The following is a 19,924-nucleotide window of genomic DNA, read 5'->3' on the forward strand; positions in this document are numbered from 1 at the left end:
AAGCGGTATTTACAATGCCATTTATTATGCACATTCCTGATTAATGCAACACACAAACTATATTTAGTTAACAGGACAAATTCAACATCATCCAGCTCATGTGTCATTTCCCCTATAGAGGAGTCATACACAGCTTCTAGTGCCAGCCAATGCTGGTAACCAACAAGCCTCTCTTGAATAATACCATGAACCATATTTCCTTTATAAGTCTTCCCTTTACAGTCTTGGCTTGGCACATATTTTCTTATATCTTAGATAAGCACTTATATTTTAGATTAGCTTTAGATCATAGGAAAATTACAGAACTACAGACTCTGTTTGGACTTTATAAAAAATGGATAATAATAACGAGGCAACATTTGTGCTTCACTAGACAAATGGGTGAGAGATGTGTCCTTGAGACTTTACTAGAAGAGAAATACTCTATTTAGATAGGATGAAAACCAAGAACCAGTATTAATGAGTTTGATATACGGTGAAAATAAAAGTTTCATTAAATGTTAAATAAAGTTTACAATTGAAAATTTGTAAAGGATAAATATAACAAGGAAAATCTGTGGTCTGCTTTAAGTAGGTTTCAAAACTCTCACTTCCTGCCAGTATTCTGCAAGCTCATTTACATTTCTTCATCTGAGTCATAGGGTAATCTGCAAAGCCAACAATGACTAATATAAGCCCTAATGATTGAAATATCAAGCTTTTAATGAGTCAGAATTCATTTGCTTGTGATGAAAGCGGTCTTACATGTACAGATGATGTGATAGTACAACACTTGTGCACAGATGTAGACGGACAGCTTGCGGTTTTCAATGGCCCCATAAATTGCGTCCAAGAAAAAAAGTGTTTTTACTATGCCGTACCGAACCAAATCCTTTCAACCACTTGTGTCAAAGAGAAACCAGCTTTTGTATAAAATCGGATGTTCTTTCAAGAAAAAATAAATAAAAAGCTGAAAATGCTATTCCTGAAATTACGAAACCGAAATTCAGCAGACCGCTATGGTAGATTGTGTTTGCAGTTGACTCATGATAATTTGCAGAGTCTAATAAATATTGAGCTTAAAAGGCGGATTCCTTGTAAAATTAAAACACATAATAATTTTGGATGGAATTAGATGAGACAGAATAAAGTTTGAAATGCTACTTTTAGCTGTACTTCATTGATTAGTCAATTTCCCTGAATTGCACAACATATCTAAAAGTCCCAATCACATGATTCTTTCTCCTGCTCGGATGGGCCTTGTTCAAGCAACATCCGGGTTGTCAAGGACTCTAGTGTGTGAATCCCATTAATGTGAATGACAAGTTCACGGTGTAGTTGATAACCCAAATAATTTCAAATTGTATTTAATCTCACCTAATTTCCTCCCAAACTAAGCTTTTATTTTTGTGTGGAATTCACCTTTAAAAACATCCTGTAAGTTATGAAATGTCCCTCTCCTGGATAAGATCATAGATCTAAAAAGTGAACTTGAATGTAGTAAAAACCATCTATAGAGTGTTACAATTTACCTTCTGAACATCCAAAACTTTGGCGCTGGTTCACTTTATTTGCAAATGCTTGGACATGCTTGTAGATCATGTTGACAGCCATCATGTGTCTAGAGTCAACAGACAGCAGCACTATGATGCTCCAATATGGTTGGCTGAACCGCCCAACCTATACAATGTGGCCAACCATGTGCCATCAGGTTTGAAATGGACCATAGCACTCAGCTGTGTGGAGCTAACTTACTGTGTTGTGAAATGTTACCTTAGAAATACTATGTTTAAGTATGAAGATAGAGAATTCTATATTGAATCTAAAGACATTTTTTACTAAAACCCAAACCTTGTTTTATTATTTTACAATATTTTGAAGACTGTAATGATATGTATTTGTTGCACTGCTCTGGAAAATGTTAATCGTAGCGTAATACTGGAAACGTGTGGGTGGGTTAAAAAAAAAGGTTAATGACAGTATTTTTAGCAACAGAAATACAATGGGCCTTGAGTCATTAAAGAGAGCACAGCAAAAAAAAAAAAAGGAGTCATTTTGCCCCTTGGCAAAACCATTGGGGGAGAACATTTAAAATGTGGGGACAGATTTATAATTGGGTAGTTCATGTCCTAGTTCAACTTTAAATTTCAGTATTTTCCTTACATGAAAAATTATAAACAAATTTGCACCCTTTGCAGTGTAACATGGTCCAGGATCAAATGTACTCCTTTTTTTTTTTTGCTTACTCTCCTTAATGACTCAGGTCCAATATGTTTAAAACCAAATACAACATTACCTTTAAATGATGTCTCTCTCTGTTAATATACATTTTCCAGAAATCAAGGAATAGTTATTCATGTGACACTCTGTCTTCATGCTTATTCACACTTCAGAAGGTCATTGTGGGCACATGGAAGACTTGGTTTTGATATCCAGATCTCACTCTCTTGCAGCATCTAAAATTAAAGGAAAATGGGTTTGTAACATGTGACATTTTTTATTCTATAGAAAATGACCTTTTCATTAATTGTGGACTACAAGGTCTATTCAAAAGGGTCTGTGCAATAAGGCAAATAATAGGTTATGAGCAATGGGGATTGTGCAACAAGGCTGATAATGAGGCTAATGCTGCTCTTGAAACAATATGGTTAGTGACAGGGTTTGAGCAATGTAGCTGACAAAGGGGTCAATGTAGATACCAGTAGGTTTATGGCGAAGTGACCTACGCAATGCGGCTAACAGTGAGGTCTGAGCAATGGGGCTGGTACTAATGGCTTTTACACAATGAGGCCCCTGATAACATAATCAAGATGGTACAATGCCTGTGTAAGAGTTTGCCAAGGAGCAGAAAGGTTTGGGTAGACAATAGTGTTACACTACATTAAATGCCCTATTTGGTTAAAATGGCTCTGCAGATATAGGTTTTATAAATGTTGATCAATGTGTCTAGATCACTTTAGTATCACAGTTACCACTATAGGGGTATAATTTGCTGAAAACTGAGTGAAATTCACAGGTGTTCAACTACACAGAAAGATGAGTCATTTTGTAACATTGTAAAAGCTTTATGTTTCATGATTGTTTACAGGGTACATGATCATACCATTGACTTCCCTTTTGGAAACTCAAGATAATTTACATTTATCTATTTATAAAAAAAAATATTTATTAAATATTCATTTTTTTTCCATTTATTTTACTTTTATCATTCACTTGACTAAACTATGGTGGCGAAAACTACTGTGTTTCAGAATGCATTCAAGCAGGAATTGACGGCATAAACTATTTTTATTACTGAATGCAAGTCTCAGAGGGTGGGGGAATCTTAATCAACGATGTGTTCACTTACAATACTTTCTGTTTGGAACTACAAAAAAGCAAAATACTATAGGGAGTTATGCATGAAAGCACAGGAGAGGGAGTTTTCAGTAAATCTTGGGTGGGGTCTGCAACACACAGAGGATATAAAAACATTAACGCTAGACAATCAGCACTATTACTAACGTGGGGCAAATATATTTTATAAAAGAACCTTAGAGTTGCCACCTTGATACAACTACAAGACGATAACTTGAATATCAGAAAGGTATCAGTGGAATGTTCCTGTAACTCAGTGTACTAAAATGACTGGATGCTTGACACATGACTGTTTTGACTTATGGTGACCAAAACGGAGAGTGCTCTAGTCATTCAGACCAATTGTGGTCCTTTCGGCCATCCACTTTGAGGATTATATTGTACAGTTCTGGTTCCTCGGCAGTCAGGCAGAATTAGGTCTTCAGCTGAACAGATTTCCCAACCTGCCTGATGAAGCCCAACTGACTGCATCTTATCCATATGGGGAAGTCATTTTTCACACACACAAACAACACTGAGTTATATTTGTTCAAACATATTCATGTTGGCCAACTTAATGTTATCATGTACAACCAAGACTCTAATCAGTGTTTGCCACATTAAACTCTCATTTTGTAGATACTAGAATACATTTTTCATGTATAAACATATTCTATTCAAATATTGTTTTTATTGGCTGGACAGTTACATCAGTAGAACTAAAAAGTGCATAAGGAAGGAGTATGAAACTTACTGTATGTGTGTATAATCAGAAATGGATGAGGGATATTGTGAGATTTGACATGCAAATTCTAATATACTATCATGTAAAAAGCTCATTCAATGATGTTGGTTTAATGTATATTACATTATATCTCTTGAACAGGCCATCATATTGTAGATTTGCAGTTGGAGTAGAAATCCATACAATCGTGTTTGGTTAAGATCTGACAGATCGCAATTCAATGTATCCTCTTGTGTTCAATGACAAGCTTAGGCTCAAATCAGTGACCAGGACTACATGCAAAGCACCCACAAAACAGAATAGGTTACTGTACATCTCTAAGCAGGTGACAACTGCTCCACTGGGAGTCTAGTTAACCATAAGTTGCTCTAGCTACAGTCATAAATATACTGAGAAGATTGTCATTTTTAGGCTTCATTGCCTTTAAGATACCAGTACCCACACACTTACAGTTATGTAGATCCTTTCATTCTATATGGAAATAATAATATATTAGGAAATGAAGATATATATGAAATAATTGTGATGTCTTCGTTTCAGCATTTAAAAATAAATAAGGTCTGTAATTATGACATTAAGAGGAGTTAATCAGCATGCATTCACCTATTAATCTTGCTAAATATTTTTATGCTGCTCAGCAGTGTACCTTTTACACTCTGTATGGTCTTATTGGAGATGGCCTATGATTGCAGGACTGAAAGATTTCCCTTACTGCTACACCCCACATAAACTGTGTTTGTCCTCCTACATTGCAGTGCTCCAAGCTAAACACTTAATCAGAATCTATAGTGAGGCAAGCAGCATAAATGTGATGTTCTTCCGGAATTGGAGAGCATTACTGTACAACAGTGGCTGTGCTCCTGAACCAGTCATAGATTTGCTAGGAATAAGCAGAATCAGTCAAAACATTCATCAGATGGTTCTTAAGTTCAAAGAGGTATATATCCAGCTGAGTGCATATGCACATTTTTTTTTTTTCACGGGTAGCTAATCAATGGTCTTCTCGCCCCAGCTTGTAGCTCTCCTGTACTCATCACTATATTTTTCACTATTCTGGGCGATCTCATATAATGGAGTTCCTCTCCCGGATACGTCTCACACAAATCTTTCTCAGCATGCACACAGGCTCTTAGATTCTGAATCTCGCATGTCAAGATTTACCTGCACTCTAAAATCTCTTCTTACAGAAATCCAGAAATAAGATCTGCTATTACACTCGACTTTTGCTCCTCTCTCATTCTACTCTCGACGTGGTACCTCTCTCTAGTTGCTCTTTACTCACATTAGCCCTTTTTCCAACTTAAGGTGATCACTTAAACTGGATCACCAGGGACTACATCCCCTTAAAGACACAACACTCCCACTCTTATGTCACTAGGTTGCATTACATATACCTTTATACAAGTAGTCACAGCATATGAGAATTTACATTGATCTTGACTGAGAATACATTTTGGTTGTTATTGGTCACATTTTATCCTGCTTTAAAAGTCCAGGGTCTATTTTATGGATTTCGGACTTTCAGTGACTATTTTATTTTACTTTTTTGTTGTTACAAGGGACTAGATACACACCTAGATGTCCAGTTGATGTATGAGGAAAGATGCATCTGCACACTTACTCTTCCATGCCTGTATTTTCAGTTTGTGCTTGTAAAGATATATAGCAACCGTAACTCTAGCATATAGGTGCATCTGGAGCAAATATAGGTCAATCATCATCAATTTCCAACCTTGTGCGAGACACATCATTATTTCCTATACGTGAAAAAGAATTATCTTCAGAATTCTGTGCCACCAACTCCTAGGTGCATCTCTAGAGTGCGGAAACATCTCCCGAAAACAGAGGGTAGGTATTCACCTTGACGTACACTTGACGGACAATTCAGAGAGACTCCAGTGCAAAATCAAGGTGCTGTGTGCATCCAGTGGACTTCACTGGTCATTCCCTAAAACCCATTCCTGCAAGTTCCTTAAACATATATTAAATATACTATATATGAAAAAGAAGAAAAACATTCGAATGCTATAATAATGAAAAACATTGCAGAAAAGTCCAATCACATTTTATTTGACAAAGAAACTTATTTTTATGAATATTTCCAAGACTTAAAAGGGAATGGATAACACTGGTCGTTGGTATTCATTCCATTTAATGCCGAATTTGTACAAGGCTCAAGTTATACCTGCATTTTAAAAGCAGCACATTTCTGCAGCTTAAAAATTCTCCAATTTTTTTTTTTTTAAAAGCACTTTAATGAACGTGTCCATCATGTCTTGGCAATGCCCCCTGTCCTGATGTCACAAATTTTGAGAAGTATGGATTTCTAATCTCTTCATTAAATTGTAGGTACTAATGGGGATATGCACTTTCAAAACACTTGGGTTATTGGTCATCCATGCAAGAAGCTCTCTCATTCACAATTGCAAACTATTCCCAAGATGTGAATAACAGTGACACCCATGTGCACAGCCCATAACTACATGACAACAGGAGACACTAATTTGCATCATTTCAAAATAATTGCCAGTATTTCAAAATGACACGCTCTGTGCTGTCCAGGAGGACCTTGGACACTACAATTTTTCATCATAAACTAACTGACCTTGGTTATATTTGTATTTTAAATACTATACTTTACTAAAGTCCAGATAAAAACAATACTTTATTTAAAAAATGCATTCAACATGCAAAAGCAGCAGAAATATAGTGCAGTTAGTAAATCCTGAAAAATTGGAACATTCCCAGGTACAAAACCTTAAATCCTGGGACTGTCCCTGGAAATTAGTTGGCAACTGCAGACATCCTTTGAAGTTTGTATAAATAGTTTCAGAGAGTTGGTAGGAAGTTTTAACCATACAATATTTAAAAATCTGAGTGTTTAGAAATGTATACTTCAGTTAGCATAAGTGTTTTGAAGGTGGACATAAGATATAATTTAGAGAAGTCATTTTTAAATGGATATTTTTTCAAATGCTTTGCATTCTAAAGTGGGTTAGTTGTATTGCAACCTGGATAAGAGAGAACAAGTGGGAAAATTGCCTTTTAATATAGTGCCTTGCGCCCCGTGCATGTATTAAAATAACATTTCCTCTATTTGCTTATAGCTTGCACTGTTGTTTTTGTGGGTTTTTTCATTCATAATTATTGAAGTACCTAGGTACATGTGTTTTTCCCCCCAAAAAATCTGGGTGTGGCGGATGCCAGGAGAGCGCTTCCTACCCAAATCCGTACTGCCAACTGTCAAGTTGGTGGAGAAGGAATATTGGTCTGGGGCTGTTTTTCATGGTTTGCACTGGTCCCATTAGATCCAGTGATGGAAAATCAGAATAGACTTGTAGTTGTGTATCTGCGCTTTCTAATATAGCACGCAAGATGTAGCTATCAATATGGACTGACTGGGGGAAGAAGGGGCTCCACTATCCGAGAGATAAATAAGTAAAGAATAATCCCAAGGCGCAAGAGATAATAACTGTGATAGGGTGCAAGAGATAACAATTGGGGAAATGGATAGCAATTATAATGGTAGTCAAAAGGTATAAATTGAAGCAAATAGAGACATATTAATGAATAAAATAAATGCATTGGAACAATAAATGATCAGTGTACTAGGTGATCAAAATAGAACACAGTCCAGGAAAGTATACAAGTATATACTGTTAAGGGTGATCAAAACAAAACAAGGTCCTCCAAAGGAATGAAATCCAATCGGTAATAGAGTCTTAATAACAAGGAAAATCATAATGCTACAGAATACAATAACAATCTAGAGAAATGTGTGCTTACAACTTTGTGACCATGCCCCCAGGCACAAAGCGAGGGCCATCAAAAATAATATCATAATGGTTTTGGGGCTGAATGGGTGTGAATCTCTGCAGCCATGTTCCAAAATCCAGTGGAAAGCCCTTCCCAAAGAGTGGCGGCTGTTATAGCAGCAAAGGGGGAATCAAGTCCATATTAATGCCCATGGTTCTGGAATGATATGTTCAACAAAGCACATATGTATGTGATGTTCAGGTGTCCACATACTTTTGACCATGTAGGATATATAGTACTGGTAGCAGGCTAGTTGGAGTTAGTAGAATTTGGGAGCCACTCTAATAAGATTGAAAAGGTTTGTGACTACACCAAATTGTGGCTCTCCAATAGGAACTCCAGCAGCCCAGTAAGGCAATGAAGAGACAGCCAATAAGGCAATGAAGAGACAGCCAATATACCATAGCGAGGGGCTGAGGAGAAGCCACAGCTATAAAATGGCTCAGCAAGGAGCAGAGGATATTTCTCAGCAAAGAGCTGTGGTGTTCTGCAAGAGACAGGAAGGCTGGAACAGAGGATCTTTTGGAGATGAGGTCTGTCCCAGGAGAACTGGATTATGCAAGACAGGAGCTCAGTGCATTGAGCTCAGGAAACAGCTCAGTGAAAGAGTTGTGGTTTTCTGCAAGTTAGAAAAGCTGACACAGAGAACAAGTTAGATATGAACCAGTTAGATATGAACCAGTTAGATATGAACAGAAGAACTGGATTCCGGTAGACAGGGTCTCAGTGGAGTCCTATAGTTATGGATAAAGGGAAAGTATGACCACAGTGACTGCCTCAGGAGAGAACCTCATACGAGGACTGTGTGTTCAGCCACTAAAGTGAAAGTGCTAAGCAGCCTAGTTTCACCGTGGGATAGTAAGGGGCAGAGAATAGTAGCAGTGCCCTGAATAGGGGCTAGGTGTTTGCTGTTTTGTGTTACAGTTACTGACAAATAAAGCTAATTTGTGTTCAACCTCTAGAAATCGCACTGCAATGTTTAAGCCAATGCCTTAATATTATATCTGAAACTATGGCTAATATTGTGTCATACAGTATATCTAATTGCTGGGAAAAGGTACTCTTACTTAGGTTACTTAGTAAAGAACATGGTACACTTGTAGAAAACATCTGTTATAACTTAATAATTTCTCACTGAAGCTCACTAAACACAGAAGAGATGGCGGCCATGTCATTCATCACCTCTCTGATCTTTCGCATTTATAAATTCATTCATTCCATGGAGTAGATAAAAGTCAAACACAGTAATCCAAAAGGCAAACATGCCACATCCTCCCGAAATGTGAGCACACCACTTCAGAACAAAAGAGCTCTTTCCTTTCACATTCAGACTCAGAAATGTGTAGTAAAAGATCAACACCAACATGCGCTCTGATCTTTCTAAAACTGCCAAATATTTTATTTTCACCGCTTTATACCAGATTTTATTTACTTGAAAAACAATTAGAGAAATGGCAGTCAAATGAGCACATAAACAAGCAAATCTAAAACAACCAATGCAAAGAAATATAAGGGACATTTAAATTTACCGTACAAAAATAGAAATACTTTATTGTGCTACAAAAAGAAAAAGCAGCAATGAATCAATGAATGAAGAAACACGTTAGGTTTGTCAGACATGAGGTTCCATGCTGCAGATGTACACTTGCAACCTTCAACTTCTGTAGAACACCTTGTGATATAGGTTATGCTGCCACCTACCTGTATAATCATCTAGATCATGCATGCAAGAGTAATATCTCTCTGCGCTTGCTATATTCCATTTGTTTTTAACTGGGAGATACTAATTATAAAACATATATATACTTGCTCCTTGACTGAATTTATTTACCAGTATAAAAATGTAATATAATATTAGTTTTGAATTGCTAGATAACAATTATATATTACACGTTACTATACTTGCATAGTTACTCTGAGTGTCTCTGAGTTAGTTATAGTCTGCAGTTTTGAATATTTGTTCCTGGAAATATTTATCCTTGAATATGTCCTTTTTTAAATCATCAAATTGCCCAGTACTACTGTATTTACTTTGATATATGCTTTAAGCAGTCCTTGGTGCAATTCTATCTTGTATGTTGTACAGTGAACACGTTAAAACTGTGCATTTCAAATGTAATGGATTTGCATAATGACCATGTCCAGAGGTCATGTCATGTTGGGCAGGTGTAATGTCCTATGTTTATATAGATTATATTAGAAACATATAATGATTGCATCCAGTGTTCATTTCATGTTGGGCAGGTGTATGCCCTATGTTTGTATAGAACATAATAATAGAATTAAATAATGATCGTGTCCAGTGGTCATATCATGTTGGATAAGTGTAATATCCAATGTCTATATATAATATAATAAAAACGTATTATGATTCTTTACAGTGTTCATATCAGGTTGGGCAGGTCTAATGTCCTAATCTTTTATAGAAAATAATAGAATTGTATAATGATCATTTTATGTGGTCAGGTCATGCTGAATAGGCGTAGTGTGTCCCATGTCTTTGTATAGAATATAATGGAATTGTATAATGATCATTTTCAGTGGTCAGGTCATGTTTGGAAGGTTAATTTCTCATTTCTGTTTTAAAAAAAATGTAATTGACATCATCAAAAATAAATAGAGAAAATCAACATCAAAAGACGCAATAGGGTAAAAAAGCAGTGAGTATGGCTTTACATACAATCAATGAATCTTGCATGTCATGCTGTACTTATGTGCCCTCATTCCGAGAATGGACTGTTACCTTAACATAGCTATAAAAGCAATAAATGTGCTTCTGATAACAGTGAGATACAGAAGTTCAGCATAATACTGGCATCAAAGCTCCGCTATCATACTAGGCTTACATGCCATAATAAAGATCACCTCTGCAGTCAATTAGGTCTACCTTCCAATCAGTAAGAGTACACAGTGCTAGCATTGTGTGATAAAAAAACAGTCTGCCCCTTACTAACCTCTATCAGAAAGCCTGTCATGAGGCTGCGTCACCATATCCCTAGAAACATGCCAATGAAACTATAGCAATGCTGCTGCATGACTCAGAGACGCGCTGAGAGAGGAATCTCTGAACAGTCAGGAATGATTCGGATTCTCTTTCCATTTCAGACGTTCTCCACATGCCACATATGTTAAACCAATAAAGCAGAATCCCCATGGCTTGTCCCAAGTGCATTATTTTATACAATATAGTCATGGTCAAGCAGAACAGGCTAGAAATATAACAAATAGACAAAATGCTAATTAAACTTGAATTGGATAAATATAAATATCATGGTACAATTTAAATATCTCTGTATTTTCATCGTACTTAATAAGCATTTAAAAAAATAAATTGATAAAATATTTTCACTTTCTGAAATGTTTTCTTGCCTCCTTTTCATGTTACCATTGTGCCATTTAGTTGGGTTGTTTTAAAATAGGTGTTTTGATCTAATCAGCTGAAAATTACAGAATTCATGGACCGAAAAAAGACCACCCATCTCCATACCTGAAACACAGATATGCAAAATTGAGAGAAAATAAGCTCTGCCCCCGATCCTCCTACTTTTGGGTGAACCTCCACCCATTTCCATTTGAGCGTGCCTTTTTATTTTCTTGTAGACCACTTTATGGCATTTGATATGCTAGACAACAGACTGGCCAAATTTTAACAAGAATCATTCAGTCCGTCTTTCATTAAGTATTCACATCTTAGACAGCCAGGCCCAAAGTAAACTTCTAAGAACAAAGCTTGGCAAGTCTTCTTTTCTTTTGATAGGGTCACAGCATATAAAGATTACCACTCCACACTAAGGGTGTCACTACAAAGCAATGGTGCAGCACAAAACACCCGCAGGTGTCACTGTGATATCACAATAATGTAATTATGAACCATGCACCTATATTATGGGATAGTCTATGGATTTGAGATGTTTGTCCTGCAAGGTGTCCATTCCCAAGTAAAATATTTTTTTGCTTTCATCTAAGTGACTTGCTCTATCTGGGCACAACACATATAAAACCAATGTATTTAGAAATAGAAAAATTAAGATATTAGTCTCTTGAGACTAAAGCAGTTATTCTTCGGTAAAAGAGAATTAGAAAGATTTTAGTAAATGAAAGGGTAAGGCAAATGTGTTGGGAGTTTGTACTTTATGCTTCTCCCACCTTTAAAACTGCAGGGACATACACTGGCTGCACATATACAAAGATAAACTTGCTCAATGAGAGCATACTCCTGGGAATTTACAGACCTGTAAAGAAATTCACAATTGTGCACATATTAACTGCATTGGGCCCGATTCAGAGTGAGATGTAAACCCGTTAGAATAGGGGATCTTTACGGTTCTTTCACTGCCTATGCTCAGAAAGTGAAGATACGCAGCTATGGCTATACAGACCTGCAACTTTTTGGCACTTACAATCCTTAAGCCCGAAGAGGTGTCACAGGGGAGGGAAGCCGTGTTCTAACATAGGTAGAGTACAGGACGTATTTCATCAATTGCGTACGGATTCAAACTGGGACGTAGTAAAGCACTACGGAATATGTTGGCGCTATATAAATAAATGATGATGATGATATGGCTGAAAAATTTGTTTTATTTGCGGGTGGTCAGGGGCAGGTGTAAGTAGTGAATGATAATGACGAACACCCAAACTAGCGACCCTCTTGTAATTAGAGGTTTGCGAATGATTCACAGAAACTTATTGCGACTTTAGTAGTCAGTCGGCCATATGTTAGGATTTGCAGAGCTTGTTGTAGCAGAGATGCAACTTTTTTTCCCCTTCTTTTGTAGGCATTTCAGGAAGTTGTTTCTTGGGTATTTGCTGGGTTATTCATGTTTAAATGATGATGCATAGCAATTGTGTTTGTAACATATGAAATAAAAGGTTTTCGTATATGTTTGCACGTTGGATGCAAGCGTCTGAGAGGTGTCTCTGCTGTCAAGCGGCTGCATCTGCTACTCATTAAGACCTGGAAGCATCTTCAACTCTGAATATAGCGTACGTATGCATATACTTGCGTGTGACGTTCTCAAGTTACACGTGTGCATTCCTCAGGCCCATAATTGTCAACTATCCTTAATTTCCAGGGACATTGCAAGGTTTTAATGATTTGTCCCTGGAAATACGTGGTTCTACGTGTTTTTTTTAACATTCACCAACTACACAATAACATTCATCTTTTTCTGAAATTCTTAATATTTATTAGTATGCTACATTCTAAATGTCATTTAAAAAAACAAAACAAAACATATTTAAAAAGCCAAAAAAGTTTAATACTATCAATACACAATGACAAGATGTGAATTGTAGTGCGTCAAGGTGTACTGAGACCAGACTGTATGTAAATCTGCGTGGATGCATTGGCTAAGCAGCAAAGTGTTCCTGGAATATATTTTAGAATGTTGCCAGTTACGTAGATTACTCTGCTCCGCGTAACTTTTGCTCCTAATAAGCAGTGACCTCATGGCCATTTTTTTAATATGATTTTTATTATTGTTTTTGCAGTAACAGAATCTAGATTCCGAGTTGCAAAACAAGACTTACTTCTACAATTACCTCTAATCATCAACAATGTTGTTTACCTTCAATATATGAAAAGCACTGAAAGTCAGTGACAAAGGGCATGTAGTATTCATTTGTCTAATGACAAACAGAATACCTCCATCATCTCCATCCACTGTAAGAGTAACACTGTTAAGTGTCTCATCAGACAACAGTAAATGCCATCAATATTTAACTACATAGCAGGTGAAAGCAAAGCTGTGGGGGCGAAAAATGCAAGTGTTCATCGGAAAGAATGACTTCACACAAACATCTCACTATCAGATTAGAACCCAAAGTGACTCACTCTTTGTTATAGGAGACAGCAGTTAACACCCACAGCACAAAGACTAGCTTCCCCTTCTGACAGCGATTACACTCACACACTGTAATGCTTTAGATGGAATCCACAGCACTAATTCCAGCATTTAGCTCTGGCTAGCTGTCTCACCTCCTGACACAGCGATACTGTAGTGTACAGAGACAACCTCTTGCTTTTACTTATTAATAATACATATTTAGTATTTATTAACACTGCTTTGCCATACTGAAAAAGCAGCCCTTCCAGACAAAACTGGTAGGAGACTTTAAATGGGAATACTGACAAGTAAGGGTTTTTAATGCATATAATCGAAGGTATAACTAAATATATCCTGTCAAGAGGTGCAAGGCTGTATTTATAAACATCACAGAATAAATCAACCCATAAACCTCTACATCTACCAATGCTTCATTGGATGCATAGTGTTGCTATTTTTTTAAATAAAAATAATAATTAGCAGATTAATGGCTCATTAACTATCTGCATAGCAACCATTAAAGTAGAAGTTCAGTTGACAGAATGCCCCTACTAATGACAGGTGAATCTTCATTAAATGCTGCACTGACAGTCCCCAAAGGAATGGAAACACAGATCAACATAAAAGCCTTGTGCATAACATGCGCGCATGATGTTACAAGTGGTGTTTTCAAAATAGCTTAGGGAAGAGTTACATATAACTCAAAGTTTTCCTCAAGTATTCCCTACTATTAGAATTACATTTTATCGGAAATTAATTCAAAGTACAAATATTAACGCACTTATTTCAAAGTGGACGGATTTCTGGTCCAAGCACATGTAGGGGGGGGGGGGGGGGGGGGGGGAAAGAAACAAAAAAAAAAAAAAAAAAGACACATGTACAAAATAAAAATCATGTATATCTTCAATCAGACGCATCTCAAGAAGCATCCAACTCAAAAATGCGTAGCATTTACACCAGACGTAAAATAGTGCTTACTTATGCCCTACGAAAGCGAAGTGATGAAGCTTGACGGTCTTCGTATTAAATGCTAAAGCTGCATGATCCAATTTGCACGCAATATAATAATGTAATTAAGTGACATACACAACAGTTTTTCATAAATGCATAATGCGCATTTTCAATATAAAGATTAATTTAAAACTTAAAACACAAATGAAATTAAAAACATGTTTGCTTTAAAATCTTTCTTGAAGAGCTCAAAATTAAAATATCAACTTGTAATACGCATAGATGTCCACAACTTTATATAATACAGCCCGATGCTAGTGAGCCGGAGGGGTCAATACACAATCAGACAATCAGAAGAGGCTATTTAGTGCTGCTGATAGTCATCATCATCACACAAGCCCTCCAGCACCCGCAAGAGAGCCCCTACAAGGCATATTTGCAGATGCATTAATGTCTAATTGTGTCACAATTACGTGAGTACACCTTTTCTGTACTCAACCTATGCTTGCCCACACTCATTCCGCCTCTCTGGGTGTAAGGAAACACAATGATAAGCAAATAAACTATATACAGATGTATGTGCAATTGCGTCACATGAAAATGCATATAAAACGATAAATAAATTGATATAGGCTCACCTCTAAATGAGCACTATTGTGTTAAAGAATTACAGATATTGTTATACTCTCAAATGTATGTAATGTGCAGTTGCGCCACATTTTATTCTGTTTAGTAAAATCACTCCTCTTAACATTTTTAAGGGGTGTTTCTATCCAAAGAGGAATATGATATGACGGCAGTAATTAAACATAATAGTAAATTGGCTCACGATGTTCAAGACAAATAAGGCAGCATTGTAACAAATGCATGCTATATATTTATAAAAAAAAGAAACTGAAAAGTAAAGATTCTAGAAAAATAAATCAGTGAAGGCCTTGGTAATGTAATAGATTGTAAGCTTGCGAGTAGGGTTCTCTTTCCTCTCTGTCTGTATGTATTACCCAGTATTGTTTTATTAATGTTTGTTCCCAATTGTAAAGTGCTACGGAATTTGCTGGCGCTATATAAATAGATTATGATGATGATGATGAATGTTGCATTGCAATACCATATAAAATTGTGACATTTGTCCACACTATCACACTCCACTAAGGGCATGTGTTGGCTGCATGATGCTAAATAATTTGGAAAGCAAATGTGCCATCAAAACCAGATCAAGTTTGCCTTTCAAATTATGTAGCACAATGGAACCAAAAACAAATAATAATGACACTAAATCAATCCTTAAAAGGGCTAGGAACGCCGCTAGTGTCCTTAGCAACACAGCTCCTGCCGTTACCACCAGCCATGCCATGAGCTTCTTTAGATTCAGAGGGCCTCATGTTTTTTTGTTTTGTTTTGATACAGCTAGCAAAAGTAATCTGATAAATGTCCAATGTAAAGTATAATTGTAGGAATAGAAATCTAGTTAAGTTATACTTGAAATTTCCATATGAGCAGGATAGGGGCCTCAGTGACGCGATTCTCTGCAACTCGCGTTATTTTGGCTCCACTCCTGCTGCAAAATGAGGCTTCCGCACCACTGTGACTCAGAGCGAAAATCTGGTATGTATGAGTTAATCATTTTTTTATAACAGGTTTGATCCTGGAAAAAGTATGCAAGTACGTGCTTGAAAAAGGAAGTGGCCAACACACACATGCATGAGAGGCAGAGAAAGTAGTAGAGTATGAGAAATGCACACAGCCAATCAGAAGCGGATCTAGCAAGCTATGAGCCCCGGTGCAGGGAGACGGGGGAACCAGGACCCCCGACTCTCTGCATTTTCCATGCAGCGGGCCCCATTATCTCCATGGTCCCCGGTGCAGGGCACCTGCCGCACCAATGGCAGTTCCACTACTGCAGCCAATAACAGGTGGGGAGAGTGAAGCAAATATGCAGATATAGTGGGCATTTTTAGACCGGAAAATATACGTAAGCATAGAGCAATGCCAATTCCTCTTCTTTAGGAATATCAGGCACCTAGTTATGCACAATTGTAACCTTTTCTGAGGACATGCGCACTGTTCAGCTCAATTGCAAGAGGAACTTGTTTTTGTTCTTTGTGATGGGAGGAGCTGCCTGGACATGACATGGAGCTTTTGCTCATAAAAAAAACCCCAATGGGTCTCTGCATGCTTTCATGTTCCTATATGACTCCCACAGATTTTTTTAAATCAAGAATATTGAGAGGTTCCACAGGGAAGAATTGATCAAGACCAGCAGCAATGCAAATAATGTCTGCTCTGCATTATCACTATAATACAATGGTCCATCTTGTTTTAGCTTTGTGTTATGCAGTATAAGAAGAGAACAGTGCACGTGGGGCAAAGAACTTCAGATAACCGATTTAGTAATGTGCAACGGTCAAAGTGAGCTCATACACAGTGGTATGCCATACCGTCACTTCTCCTACTGCTTTCATTGTAAAACTATCACACTCCATCTACTTACATTTTCCATACAGCCACTTGTAAAATTTCCACTTCACTCGTAGTATTGAAATAACAGTTTGGGGTTCTACAAGGACTCCTGGCCATACCAAATATTACCAGTGTTTGTTAGGAGGATGAAATTAAGCTTGAAGCTTTAGCACCAATGTTATGCTCATAATAAACAGGGCTAATAAATAAAAACTTGCATGAGACTTTTGGCATGGCATTTTTGCTATTACTAGGAACGGTATATTTGTGTTTTCCAGGCATTCCACTCATCTACAGTTCAATATCTGAAAGCTAAGAAGAGGTCAGCACCGAAAGAGGAGAGATGCTTTTGAATAACTACATAAGGCTTTAGCGCTCTAAGTACTGCAATAGATCATGAAAAATTCATCTGCTCCTCACTTGAGACCCTTACAATTTCTCAGATATACCAATGATTATGCTCTTAAATCACACAGAAAATGGAGACCAAGACATTGAAGCTGCTACTTAACGATCGTTATACCCTTACGTCAGGCAGAGAAACTGGACATTACTGGCACTGCAGACTGCAATGAGATCATCCGTACTTAATTAGTGTACAATCATCAAATGAGGGGGAAAAAGCAAACCCTGCTTATTATTAAGGAAGGCATTACACAGATACTCTCTAGTTGGCCTTAGTCCAAGAGACAGTCTGAAGTTCTACTGGGGATGACATTGAGAGTCTGGCCTAAGCTATTTTATCAGGTTGCAAATTACTTTGTAAGTCCAGCCATGCTCTACATGGTTTTAAATAACTATTGATTTATCTGTCTTCTAATGAAAATGCCAGACGACAGACAAGAAATCAAATCCTACCAATTTCGCTTTTCATCTGAAGTGGCACCTTCCTCGCCACCTTCAAGTACAGACTTGTGCCAAAATTTTAATGCCATAGACATTCTCTCAGTGCCAAAACACAGCAGTAAAACCATAAAAAGTCTCTACAAACGTAACTTTTTTTTAACGATAGATTGTAAGCTTGCGAGCAGAGATTTCTTACCACTCTGTATTATCCAGTATTGTGTGTTAATGTGTTTGTTCCCAATTGCAAAGTGCTACGGAATTTGCTGGCGATATATATAAATGTTGATGATGATGGTGGAACAGCTTATTCAAAGCAGAAAACCTGTCCACACATAACCATTTAAAGGGTATGCTTGTCTTTATTTATTTTTTTACATAGTTAAACCCCCATCCCATCTACAATTGAACATACATTTCCTCAAAGGTAAATCATACTTAGCTGAGCTTCTAGAATCTGAACAAATGAAAATAATCGAAAAATAATTGACTGAGAGATCAATACATGTGTGCAGCAAGATAATTTATCTCATGCACTAATATTACCAATGTTTTTGCTTTCCTTCTGGGGATTGTAGATACTATAAGAGATAAGTAAGATGTGGGTGTTCTGACAGCAACTACACTAACATGTAGCCATGGAAATACCTGGATTCATTTTATGATGTAAGCATGCACATCAGACAATAGATACAATAATGAACAAAGTATTTTATGCTTTTCTTCCTGTCCTAATTATATAATAGTGTTCTATTATTTATTTATGCATACTATTTTATGTACAATACTTATTGCTCTTATAAAAATAAAATGCTTCTTTAAGGACTAAAGGAGTAGAAGGTCGCAATTTAAGCATCTCCATAAACCAGTTTTTTTTGTTTTTTTAGCCCATTATCCAGGTTAAGGAGCATATTAATCAGTTTGCGCATGATCTTTATTGTTGAGATAAGCTTTGACAAATAACTTATTGCCATAATTTATCAACAACATATCGCTGGTTTGGGCATATGCCGTGGAACAGAAATGCCAGCCATAGAGCTTTTCGTCCTTTGATAAATATGTCCCTAAGTCTTGAATATGATAACAGCATACTACCAACTAATATACTAATTATTAATCATGTTTAATATAGTACTTCCAATGGGTGATGAATACCTTACATAGAAAAAGTGCATTTTAAATTCGGTTTCTCTTCATCTAATTTGATCATTTAACATGAATAGTTAGAATTAAGTTTAACTTTATCTGCCCAAAAAAATCACAATGTCTACATTGTAACAGCACCAACCTATCCTTTCCAGTAGAGGTAATGACTTTTCAGTGTGTATTGTGTAGAGCTTTCAGAAATGCTCAAGACTCAGACAACAAAAGTTTTGTAATATGGTGGTTTAGACATTCAGGAATTTTGCTCAAGTTTCAGATTCTAAGAAATGAGATGCAGAGCTGTGAATACCTGTACATTGCTACCAGTTCCTGTGGTTTTGTCACTTTACCTATAAAACCATTGTTATTGTTATGAGTAATTGTCAGTGAAGGTGAATTGCTTGATCTTGTCTTAACAAGAAGCTTTATCTTTACAGTACACTAGAAAAGGAAGGTACATGGCATTAGTCAATCAGAATAAAGCCCCCAGTTCTTTATATTTGCATTCGCTGTAAATAACTTGGAGGATAATAGATAATGAGGAAAAGAGATAGGACAAGGTTCTGTTAGTAATGGCAGACAGACATTATTTGTTCTTGCTACAGTGACAAGTTAACATTTTTTAATAAATAAAGTTAGTTGGTAAAATGCTCAAAAGGTATATACATACATACATACATGGAGACAGAAAGTATGATTATGCAGCCCACATGTACACAGGAAGCTTTGAGGTCATACAGATAGTATGTATTACGCCAACTCTAGATCTTCATCTAAGAAGCGAGCATAAGTGAATAAAAACATATATCGTTCTCTGCACCACTCC

General features: G+C 36.8%; 1 protein-coding gene across 1 annotated transcript in view; it reads right to left on the bottom strand.

Annotated features, from left to right (window-relative positions):
* Nucleotides 1–19,924, bottom strand: part of BACH2 (BACH transcriptional regulator 2) — a 209,840-nt gene that overhangs the window by 119,502 nt on the left and 70,414 nt on the right. The window contains exon 3 of the mRNA XM_075202783.1: nucleotides 2,276–2,435. Coding sequence (XP_075058884.1) covers nucleotides 2,276–2,308 — 33 coding nt within the window. The 5' untranslated portion in view covers nucleotides 2,309–2,435. The remainder of the gene's footprint in view (nucleotides 1–2,275; nucleotides 2,436–19,924) is intronic.

This window comes from Mixophyes fleayi, chromosome 3 (assembly GCF_038048845.1).
Source record: "Mixophyes fleayi isolate aMixFle1 chromosome 3, aMixFle1.hap1, whole genome shotgun sequence".
Lineage (NCBI taxonomy): Eukaryota > Metazoa > Chordata > Amphibia > Anura > Limnodynastidae > Mixophyes > Mixophyes fleayi.